This window comes from Dromiciops gliroides, chromosome 3 (genome assembly GCF_019393635.1).
Source record: "Dromiciops gliroides isolate mDroGli1 chromosome 3, mDroGli1.pri, whole genome shotgun sequence".
NCBI lineage: Eukaryota > Metazoa > Chordata > Mammalia > Microbiotheria > Microbiotheriidae > Dromiciops > Dromiciops gliroides.
Window position 1 is genome coordinate 297,672,509 of NC_057863.1, and position 12,470 is coordinate 297,684,978.

General features: G+C 37.7%; 1 protein-coding gene across 3 annotated transcripts in view; it reads left to right on the forward strand.

Annotated features, from left to right (window-relative positions):
- The window catches only part of APOO (apolipoprotein O), an 87,585-nt gene that overhangs the window by 17,606 nt on the left and 57,509 nt on the right, over positions 1-12,470 (forward strand). Inside the window, exon 1 of one of the 3 annotated variants that reach the window (XM_043994172.1) lies at positions 11,940-11,973. The exons of the other annotated variants lie outside the window; for them this stretch is intronic. Coding sequence (XP_043850107.1) covers positions 11,955-11,973 — 19 coding nt within the window. The 5' untranslated portion in view covers positions 11,940-11,954. Of the gene's footprint in view, positions 1-11,939; positions 11,974-12,470 lie in introns of those variants that run through there. 3 annotated transcript variants of the gene reach the window in all.

Sequence of the window (12,470 nt, forward strand, 5' to 3'; positions counted from 1 at the left end):
CTACTTTCCAAATAAGATCTACTGATCTAGGCCTTAGATTCACAGCTGTACATATGACAACCGTTTGCTGTGGATGGCAGATCCTATGACTATCTCAGTAACACTCATTTTCAGAGAAAAAACCCCCACTACTAAAATCTTTTTGGGGGGGGGGCAGGGCAATGGGGGTCAAGTGACTTGCCCAGGGTCACACAGCTAGTAGGTGGCGCGTGTCTGAGGCTGGATTTGAACTCAGGTCCTCCTGAATCCAGGGCAGGTGCTTTATCCATTGCACCACCTAGCTGCCCCCTAAATTCTTTTAAAACAAAATATAGGAGGCTCCATTCACCACTAAACCTTAACTGAAAATGTTCACTTTAAGAATGACAGTACACACAATCAAATATCAATGAAAACAAGGTGGGAGGGGAGGGAGAACAGGGTAGATAAATATTTGGACTATAAACAATACTTTACTTTCATAACAAGCTCAGGTTCTAACACAACTGAATGAGTTCAGAAAACCATATTTTAAAAATAAGGTAAACAATAAATAGATGATATAGGAAACTGCTGGGAAGAACTAGTTTCACTTTTTGGTTGTTTACTAATTATTACAAACTTTGTCATAGTACTAACACATGAATCAGCACATCACACATCAGTCTATCAAAAGAAAGATGGAATTTGTTTCAGCAAGAATAGAGGAGGCGGGGGCGGCTAGGTGGCACAGTGGATAAGCACCGGCCCTGGATTCAGGAGTACCTGAGTTCAAATCCGGCCTCAGACACTTGACACTTACTAGCTGTGTGACCCTGGGCAAGTCACTTAACCCCCCATTGCCACGTCAAAAAAAAAAAAAAGAAAAGAATAGAGGAGGGGAAAATACATACACACACATAATAAATGCATATGTGTATACAAACATACATACATACATATGTACAATTTCATAGGAATTTAAGCAAGTAAGTTGGGAGAAAAAGTAAAAAAGAACCTTATATTCTTTTCACTTGTACTTCTGATAGTTTTCCTTTTTTTTAAAGGGCTGAATAAGGAAAACTATGTTCCAGCTATAAAAGTACTGGATGAAAAGTACTAGATTCTCTTACTCAGCATAGGAAAATGAATATGTTCCTGTTAGTCCTCCTCCACAACCTCCTATATTTCCAGCCTCCCTCTTATAAAACAAAACAAACAAACCCAAACAAACCTTGCTACACTATTCAAGGCTTTGAGATAGTCTCAGTGTAGATTTGAATCCCACACTGTACTCTTTTGGAGAGTTAAAGGAAGTAAAAAGACAAGATTGTCGTTAAAAATGGCCTAAAAAGGGGCAGCTAGGTGGTGCAGTGAATAAAGGACCAGCCCTGGATTCAGGAGGACCTGAGTTTAAATCCGGTCTCAGACACTTGACGCTTAGTAGCTGCGTGACTCTCATTGCCCCACAAAAAACCCCAAAAACCAAAAAAAAAAAAAAAAAAAAGGCCTAAAAAACCATTCATTACAGCTGGCAGCTCTTTCTAATCTCAAGTAAATTTATCATGATAATTAAAGCATTGAAATTTATGGGATCTTTTTTTTTTTTTTTGCAGGGCAGTGAGGATTAAGTGACTTGCCCAAGGTCACACAGCTAGTAAGTGTCAAGTGTCTGAGGCCAGATTTGAACTCAGGTCCTCCAGAATCCAGGGCCAGTGCTTTATCCACTGCGCCACTTAGCTGCCCCTAATTTATGGGATCTTAAACATGAAAAATCAAATTTTAAATGTCACTTGTAAGGCCATAATGAGTCCTTAATATATAATTTTGTTTTTCCAATGGCTATTATACAAGGAGCTTAAGATAAAAAACTCTTAAGAGTAACCAATCAACACTGTTAGCATTTTTTTTAACAAAAGACCATAAAAAATTAGGAAAATCCAAATAATTAATCATATGATGTGACCTCTGACTGAAGATAAATAACTTCCAAATTCCAGAAAACAGCTTTGGATATAAAGGGGCTTTTCTGAAAATATCTGACCAAATTTTGTTGTGTTCAGAAACTCAAAAACTCGAGCTAAAACTTGCACAAACTCTTTAATTTCCTTCCCTTTCTTATTAAGACTCCTTGATCAATTTACTACCATATTACTTTAGATATAGAGTTATCCTATATTGACCTGGCACATAATAAGTACTTTAAATGCTTGTTGGTTGACTGAGTAGTTCTTGTTAGAAGACTTTTCGTTCAAAAGCATTGGTTCAGCTCTTAATTGCAGGTAATTAAACTGAGAAATGTTTTTTTCTGTAAAAGTGGTAGGAACTCTGGTTAGTTTGAAGTCAAGAGCCAAGGTTCTAAGTCATTGGTCTTCAAAGTGTTCCCTGGGGAGCCGTGGACGTACATATATATCACATACCAGTAGCGGAATGAGGTCATTATTGGGTTTGCTTAGCCTCATCCTACTACCTGGCCCAAATGGGTTTCCTACTATAAATGTTCCTTTTGCACAATAGGAAGATGTATCAAAGGATCTGTAATTTTTTGTATTATTGTGTCAGCTCTGTGACCCCAGTCGGAGACAGCACTTCTGGCAAAAAACACTTCAATGTTAGCTCCAACTCTTTCTCTCCTGGGGATCTTTTCCCCTCGGTTACCTCTTTCCAACTGCTTTGTCAGTAAGTACACCCAGATTAGCCAAGGATTGTCTTTAACTCTATAAAGGCAAAGTAAATGTCTAAAATAAATAAAGGTAAGCTGACTTTCCCAGTATTATCCAGAGGGAAAGGTTTCAGGTAATCTTGAGAAAAGATAAGAGGAGAAAAGGGATATAGTATTACCAACTTGGGATTTGTACTTGGTGGGAAGGTTTGGCAGCATAATCAATATCTGTCTAGACATTCTTCATGTGGGGGCAGGTAGGTGATGCAGTGGCAGGCCTGGAGTCAGGAAGACTAATCTGAGTTCAAATCTGGGCTCAGACATTTACTAGTTGTGTAATCCTGGGCAAATCACTTAATTATTTGCTTCAGTTCCATCATCTGTAAAATGAGCTGGGAGGGAATGGCAAACTACTCCAGTATCTTAGTCAAGAAAACTCCAAATTGGGTCAAGAAGAGTCGGACACAACTGAACAACAACTACATTCTGCATGATCATTTTTCACCTATTAGTTTCCTTTGCAGTGTCCTGGCCCTTTTTGCATGTGGCAGTTGCCTCTGCCTGTTCTTCTGTCTTGTTATTTAACATAGCTTCTTAAAGCTTCCCTTTTCTTCAGCTCCATACCATTTTTACTCATCCTATCAAGAGCTGGATTTCTCAGTGAACTGACCTTTTTCTTTTAACATTTAAAATTTTTTTTTTATTTCATTCTTTGTTATATAACTTTTTAACATTGATTGTTTTATTTTGAGTTCCAAATTCTGTCCCTCCAGCTCCTCCCCCACACACTGAGAAGGCAAGCAATGGATATGAAATCATGTAAAACACATTTCTATAATATGCATGTTGCAAAAAAAGAAAGTGAGAAACAGTATGCTTCAATTTGCACTCAGAGGTCATCAGTTCATTCTCTAGAGATGGATAGCATTTTTTTGTTTTGAGTCATGGAATTTTCTTGAATCATTGTATTGGTCAGAGGAGCTAAGTCTTTCATAGTCGATCATTGTTGCAATTTTGCTGTTACTGTGTATAGTGTTCTCCTGATTCTTCTCACTTCACTTTATATCAATTCATATAAGTCTTTCCACATTTCTCAAACCATTCCCCTTGTCATATACCACAATTTGTTCAGCTGTTCACCAATTGATAAGTGATCAAAGGATACGAATAGGCAATTTTTAGAAGAAATAAAAATTATGAAAAGCATTTAGCACAGTGCCTGACACTATATAGTATTTATATAATAAGAACGCTATAAATATTAGCTATTGTCATTATCATTATTAATAATGATGATAATAAAAATGCTTATTGACTGACTGAATTAGTTATTTTGAGCTGATCAGTATAAATAAAACAGACATTAGTGTCTAAAGCCCAAGTAGGAATATTTAAAATAATAGACTGAAAAGAAATGCTTTAAGAGATTTTCAGAGCCACATCTACCATGTCTCTCTAAGTAGAAATGCTTGGTTAATCTAAATTAATAAAAATTGTTTCTGGTAAGCCTCTGCTTAAAATGCAGAACTTTCTTTCCTACTATGAAAGCAAGGACAGTTTGTAGACCCTGTTAATGGATGTTATCTTCTCTCCTACAAAATAAGTGTTTGGGTTTTTTTCTCTCTCTAAATATAGAAATTTCTTCATTGATTTTATTTTTAGATATTTCAATTTTTTTTTATTTCTCAATTATTGGTTATTTAATCAATTTTGGGTCACCATCAACAGCTAGTAAGTGAGGTGGCATGAAAAATTTGTCTGTAAAGTCTATTTTTTTTTGTTTTTTTGGTTTTTTTTGGCGGGGCAGTGGGGGTTAAGTGACTTGCCCAGGGTCACACAGCTAGTGTCATGTGTCTGAGACTGGATCTGAACTCAGGTACTCCTGAATCCAGGGCCAGTGCTTTATCCACTTCACCACCTAGCAGCCCCCAAGTCTATTGTTTTTGAGAGAGTCTTTCAGAAAGAAAGGTTGTTGCAGAAGAGATTAAATTGAAGACACAGGGAATCATTGAATATATTGCATGGAAAAAAAGATTTGGGGGTCAGATTTTGTATATTTTCTGGAAATGAAGAAATATCTAATTAAGAAATGACATTTAGTTTCCACACTGACATTTTCTTCCCAAAATTAAAGACATTACGATGATTTTGTAGTTTACTTTCACAACAGTTGAACTTTATAGCAATTCATGTAAAAATTAAGAGATAATTGAAAATGACATAATGAATGTGAGACCTCTTTATACATGTTTTCATCCAGGAACATTTTATTGAACCACTAAGCTTTTTGAAATCTTGTTACATGAATACCATGAATAACTTCCTTACTGTGGACATCTGTGATCTTGTTTAGGTAGCAACTATGAAGTGCTTATTTGAATTTCCTAACTGTATCGACAAATCTTTGTTTCTTTGTATTCAGAGATGGTCTTAAGGTTGTTAGAAGTTTATATTTACAAGCAGTATGTGAATATAGCTGAAAAAGTGAGAGATGGCCCAAAGTCATTTTACCCTGCATTTGGGGGGGGGGCTGGGCAATGAGGGTTAAGTGACTTGCCAAGGGTCACACAGCTAGTAAGTGTCAAGTGTCTGAAGCTGGATTTGAACTCAGGTCCTCCTGAATCCAGGGCTGGTGCTCTATCCACTGCACCACTTAGCTGCCCCATTTTACCTTGCATTTAAAAAATTTGATTTGCAGTTATTGTTTGCAGAGTTGGATGCTGCTTATGTAACAAAGTCCTAAAGTCAGTTTGTCCTAGGCCACAAACTATAAGAAGCACTCTTTTCCCTACTGCAAGATTCAATCTGGACTCTGTCCCTTTGTTTCTCTGTTTTTATTCGTTGTTCTCTAGCGCTGCAAGTTCTATTTCATCACATGCTTAAAATAGTCTCTTTTCACTTTCCCAGCAGTAGCACTGCTGTATTTTATGTAGCAACAGTTGTTTGGATGAGATCTTTGCATCATCTCATTTCTGCCCCTATGCAGCCTTATAGAATTGTAACAAGCATCTTTTTTTTTTTTTTTTTTGGTGAGGCAGTTGGGGTTAAGTGACTTGTCCAGGGTCACACAGCTAGTAAGTGTTAAGTGTCTGAGGCCAGATTTGAACTCAGGTCCTCCTGACTCCAGGGCTGGTGCTCTATCCACTGCTCCACCTAGCTGCCCTGTTAAAAGCATCTTTTCTGGTCCAGAAGAGATGCAAGCATGTTACTGACCCTTTTTTTTTTTTTAAATCATTGCACATTAAGTAGATGATGCTTAGTTACAAAGGTTAAGAAATTGATTATGACATCTGCACTCTGTAGACTTCCTGCTTGACTGGAACTTAATATCCAAGTATGTCTGTCGTCATCCTCTTTGCTGTTGCTTCAGTCTTTTCCTTCAGGGTTATTTCCTGATACTATTCCCCTATAAGAAATTTCCATGCCAGCCAAACCGTTCTACCTATTATTGTCCCTTGAGGATGCCGCAAACTATTTTAACCTTCCCCCCCCCAAAAAAAATCAAACCCATAGAAATGACCAAGAAGAAAACATCAGTGACTGAGCCATATGCTTGATTTCTTTTCTTATGAAGATTTTATAGAGGTTATACTACAGCTGGAGGAAAGAAAGGCAGGCTTTCATTCAGAAACTGGAACATATCTTTATGGCCACAGAACTGAGAGCTATGGAGGATAGAAGACTCCACGGTGTGTGTTCATTACTTTTCACTTATGATGATGATGATAGCTAACATTTATATAACACTTACTATGTGCCAGGCACTGTGCTAAGTACTTTACAATTATCATCTCATTTGATTCTCACAACAACTCTAGGAAGTAGGTGCTGACATCATCCGCATTTTGCAGATAAAGAAACTGAGGCAAAAGAGGCTAAGTGACTTATCCAGGGTCACACAGCTAGTATGTATCGGAGCTTGGATTTGGACTCAGGTCTTCCTGACTCCAGGTTCAGTGCTCTATCTATCTACTTTACCACCTAGCTGTATATAGTATTGTGAAGGCCACCTTCCAAGAATTTCCTACATGCATGATTGTCTTACAAATACAAATAAATATAGAGAGAAATAACGACTTTGTTCATCAGTTTGCTGAGTTATTGACATCAAGTGAAGTTTAGTACTTGGAGATACCCTCCTTTCTTCCACAGAGATTCAGGAGAATGTTTTATTCATCATTAGCCATGTTCACTGGAGTTGATGTTTTTGCTTAAATGTTTTCCTTTGTTACAAGTGAAGACTCAGTTCTGATGAGTGAAGAGAAGGAGCGTTTCCAAAAAGGAAAAAACAAAACAAAACTAGGGTGATCACAGGATGATATATTTAGTGACAGAAGGGGCCCTTAAGGTCATCTGGTCTATTACCTTCATTTTATAGTTGAGGAAACTGAGGTCCTCAAAGGTTAATTGACTTACAGTCACACAGATAACAAGTAGCAGAGTCAGGGTTTGAATCCAGCTCTGATGACCCTGAATCTTTGATTTTTTTCCACTTTACCTTTAGAGTCTGAAAGGACCTTTGTTGTTGTTGTTTAGTAGTGCCCAATTCTTTGTGACCCCTTGGACATCTATGGGGTTTTAAGGCAAAGATGCTGCAGTAGTTTGCCATTTCCTTCTCCAGTGTGTCCCTGTTTTACAGTTTAGGAACTGAGGCAAATACGGGTTAAGTGACTTGCCCAGGATCACACAGCTAGCAAGTGTCTGAGGCTGGATTTGAACTCAGATCTTCCTGCCTCCAGGCCCCATGCTTTATCCACTTTGCCAACTAGCTGCCTAGAAAGGACTTTACATATCATCTAATCCAACCTCTTTTTATAAATAGATGAAACTGAAGCCCACTGTGATGAAATAATTTGGTTTTGGTGTTAAACATTCTTGATCAATATGTAAATCTTGGACTGGTGATTCAGGTGGCCAATTAAGCCCAGAAATTGACCTAGGACACTGGCTGGATTGATTACTCTTTTTTTTTTTTAAGTGAGGCAGTGAGGGTTAAGTGACTTGCAAAGGGTTACACAGCTAGTAAGTTTCAAGTGTCTGAGGCCAGATTTGAACTAAGGTTCTCCTGAATCCAGGGCCAGTGCTTTATCTACTGTGTCACCTAGCTGCCCCCTGTATTGATTACTTTTGAGAAACTTTACAGAGCTTCAGTGATCTCAGATTGCTTATTGCTACAAAAGTTCAACACCTATATTTCCTTGGCAACAAATGGTTGAAATGTGTGATATATTCAAATCAATAAAGAACTGAAATATTAGATACTACAAAAAAAACCCTGAGAGACAGAGTTTCTGGGTAATCAATAATAAATTTATTAATTAGACTAGTTGTCAGTCAATAAATATATGGTTAGTAGTTTCTCTCATTAACCAAAAACACCAAGGGAGACCCTGAAATGCCTTAAATACCTTCTGAAAGGGAATTCCTGAGAAATAAAAAGCAGCCTTGATTCTTGGACATTGAATGAGGAGGTGGGCTAAAAGTCTTCAATTCCTCCTGCTGGTAACATGCCTTGATCATGAGACTCAGTAGCCTCCAAAAATCTGGGTGAGCCATCTGGAGAAATCATCTCGATCCCAACCTCTGTTTAGTTTTCTCCTTCATGAGCAGGGTCACCCTAAACTGTAATGGAGAGGACCAAGGATAAGATTCCTTCTTTTAGGGTAAGGGTGCTTGCCCAAACTGGATTTTATTTATACTCTAAACAGAAATTAAGTCTCCTAGTTGGGTGGGGTCCCAACCAAGATTGACTAGTGTTCCTTGATGACTAGGAGTAATCTCATCAACCAGCCTTATCTTTCAGAAACAGTGTGACCGTAACAAGTTGGGACTCTAAACAAATTAGAAGAAAAGCCCAGATCACAAGTTAAAAATGAATTAAGAACTTAGTAACAATAATAGTTTCAGTAGACTGCATATCATGTTATCAACAATTCATAAGTGACAAGTATCATGAAAAACAATCAGTCAACAAGAATTTATCAAGTGCCTCATGCTCCAGGCACCATATTAGGTACTGGGGATGTAGTTACAATGAATGAAACCATTCCTACTTGAAAATAGCCTAAATCCTAATGAACTACATAAGTCATATGTTGATATAGAAAAGGACAATATTAAGGATATCCATGACTGAAAATGGAGCTGGGCTAGTCGTATGGCAAAAATGAGAAAATAATTCTTTTGTTTTGTTTTGTTTTTGGTGAGGCAATTGGGGTTAAGTGACTTGCCCAGGGTCACACAGCTAGTAAGTGTTAAGTGTCTGAAGCTGGATTTGAACTCAGGTCCTTCTGAATCCAGGGCCAGTGCTCTTATCCACTGTGCCACCTAGCTGCCCCTAGAGAAAATAATTTTTGTCATTTTAGGTAGATCCTTTATGAAAAACTTATAAAAAAACATAGAGAAAAATTGTGCAGGTTAAGAAGGCATGCAAGCTTGAAACCTGCACTGGTGAGGACAGTTTTCACATATGTAAAGTTACAAATTTATTAAGTTCTTCCTGATGTGGGAGGGAATTAGGGTCAAATTGATTGTGAGTTGTCCCAAAAGAATTACAAGACTCAGTGACTCAGTTTCCCAAGTTTTATTGCAATACTGTGAGTAAACACAGGGAGAGAACCAGAAAAGTGGAAAGGTATCTCTCAAATAGTGAAAGAAAAGACACTTATAGTTGTATGGATAAATTGATTATCAGGCTCATTATAATAATCTCCACCTTGGGGAGGTACAGGGGAAGATCTATCCTAATTTGGAATTCCTGGGGTCTTAAGCCAACCCCCGAGGTAGGTGCCTTTTTCTATGGAGGTGTGTTTTTGGGGTTTACTTGTCATAAGGTGAATCTGGGGACAAATTTGGCCTTTTCTGCGCATGTCTCTTTCTGATTCCCATGGCTAGTTTCAAAACATCTTCATTTTTCATTTATTTCTAGTTTGATTTTCTATAGCCTGTCAGTTTGTCATTGTTATTGTTACAATCTTTTTGACCTGGCCCTTTATGTTCTTGTTATGATCTTGTTATGGGTACTGATTACTGTGGATATGAGAAGCTAGTATTAATGATGAAGTTATCCATTAACTGGGGTTTGACTCCCTATTAGAGCTAATATCTGAATGAGAACTTGGACCTTAGGTTTTTCTGTTAACTCCTTTTTGCCTACCCCATCATTCCTACCCCAAAACAAAGCATGCCCTAAAAACCTTTTCCTAACAGGATATGAGCTGTTATCTTTAATAATTTCCCCCTATTAGGGATGTAAGCTCTTTATGAGTAGGAATAGTTTGATTCTTTGTACTTGTATCTCTAGCTTCTAACACAGTGCCTGGCACATAGCTTTTTGGATAATATCAAAGTTGAAATACCTTACGGATAAATGTACTTCAGCATTGCCTAAAATGGAATTCAGCAGTGACATGGCATTTGCCTTGGATATAGGGAGGAAAAAAAAGTAGAATACGTCATGCCTTTGACAGATATGAAATAAAGCAGTTTGATACTCTGTTCAGAAACTGAAGGTGCTCTTACTATTACTTTAAAACACATTTTCTTGTTGGAAGAGGTAGAGTTCATTCCGACCTTTTTGTCCTCAGTCTTATTAGCCAGTTATCAAAAGGGGGGGGGGTAGCCTTCATTTGTATCTAAAAAGGAGAGAAAATGGAAAATTAAGAGAAATGTTGCTAGTCAAACTTAAATAATTTTACTAAACTAACAAGCATTTAATGTGCATTAGCACTTGCTTTCTGCATAGTATAAGAACAGAAGTATGGTACAACCTATTTCTTAATTTCAAGGAGTTTAAAGCCTGATAGGGAGAAAAAGCACACATGAAAGAAAGAATTATACAAAGCAAAGTAATTACAGTAAGAAGTATTATAGCTCCTAAGTGTTATAATAGTTCAAGAAAAGGAAACATAAATATGCCACGTGACAAGCAAAAAGTATGACAGCTGTTAGCTTAGGGACCACAATTATACCTGTCTTTTAAAATCGTTCATTATTAATTGTATGTGGTATAATGGGAAATAGTCCGGACCCAAGTTATATATGGATTCAAGTCCCAGTTCTCCTATTTACTACCTCATAAAGCCATTGACTCTCTGGAGACAATACTTGGTCTCATCTCTTCCCAGTGTTGTTCTTCCTTCATTCTAGCTCTGGAAGAGGACCAGTGACTTCTTCAGAAGGGTGTTGTCTTGACTTACAAGTGAACTGAATTTAAGTGAGGCAGGACTGTGCAACATCATCAGCCTCACATTCTCCTCCAAAGTTATCAGAGTCCAGTGGCCAGACATATGTTGGGATGACTGGGGATGGTCCCAGATGCAGTGGGAAACCTTGGTCTTTTAAAGCTAAGATTTAGTGAGGGTCAGCTTACAAGCAAGCCTGTACAAGCCAGCATATCAATCACTTCTGCTATAGCACAGATTTTGGAAACACAAATTTATTCCAATACAACTTAATCTAACTCAGGTTTCAAGTTTGCACATTCATGATTTCCTCCACAGGAAACACTAAGAATGCATAAAATTGCAGCACTTCACAGTAACTCATAAGCTGCAACCAGGTCTTTGTCAAGGTAAAATGCCGTATATTGGATATCTCCTGGTACAGTAGGAGCTGTGGGCAGAGGAGGTCATTGGGCCCCCTTCTGTCCACCATGGCCTCCCCAACTCAAGTTGTGGCCTGCCCAACGTTTTAGAAACTTTTGCCAACACAGGCTATGGGGAACTGGGATGGAGGCCAAGCATCAGCCTTAGCTGTGGATAGCCTAAGGCTGTGGACGCTACCACTATTTATTGTAGTATTTAAGTACTTTGAAACCATTTAGTATTTATAAAGCTGCTACTCTTTATTATGCTCCTATCTCTTTTTTAATGTCACTGACAAGATTTTTGAGCATTGTGACCCTAACTCCCTTTCTCCCGATAAACCCTGTGGTTTTTATTGTACAGTTTTACATAGTGCAGTGCTTTTTGAGAATGCATTGTTAAAAAAAGAAAGAAAGAAAAGAGAATACATTGTTGTTGTTCAGTTGTTTCAGTCATGTCCGACTCTTCATGACCTCATTTGGCAAAGATACTGGAGTGGTTTGCCATTTTCTTCTCCAGCTCATTTTACAGATGAGAAAACTGAGGCAAACAGGGTTAGGTGACTTATCCAATGTCACATAAATGGTAAGTGTCTGATGCCAGGTTTGAATTCAGGTCTTATTGACTGACTCCATCCCCATTGTTCTATCCAATATTCCACATAGCTATACTATAGAAGATAAATTGGAGATAATCTCAGAAAAGAAGAAACTAAGATTAAGGAAGACTGGGAAAGACTTTTTCAGAAGATGGACACAAAAATAATGGGTAGGAAGAATCATATTCTGTATTCCAAATGGCTAATATATACATTTAAACAGGGAGTTCTAATAGACTCTTTTACATATTGATCTGAATCAGGGACACCAAAAACTTTACCTTCTTATCTAGCCATCTCTTTTGATGAACCAAATTTAGTAAAAGCAGAAATTTTAAGTTAGGTGGGATCAGTCAAAAAACATTTATCAAATGCCTACCACTATAGCGGGAAGAAAAAAAAATCTTTTGCAGATAACTTCAGAATTAGTAAAATATATGGTACTCCATCTGCTAAGACACTTACATGAAATAAATGAACAACTATAGAGCACTCTTTACAGAAATAAAGACAGACCAAAATAAAACTGGGGAGGCCATGGTGGTCAGAAGGGGGCCCAAAGACCTACAGATAGTAGAGATATTAATTGTTCAGATTTGGATCATGTTCAGTTATTTTTCAGTCATGTATGACTTTTTGTGATCCATTTGGGGTTTTCTTGGCAAAA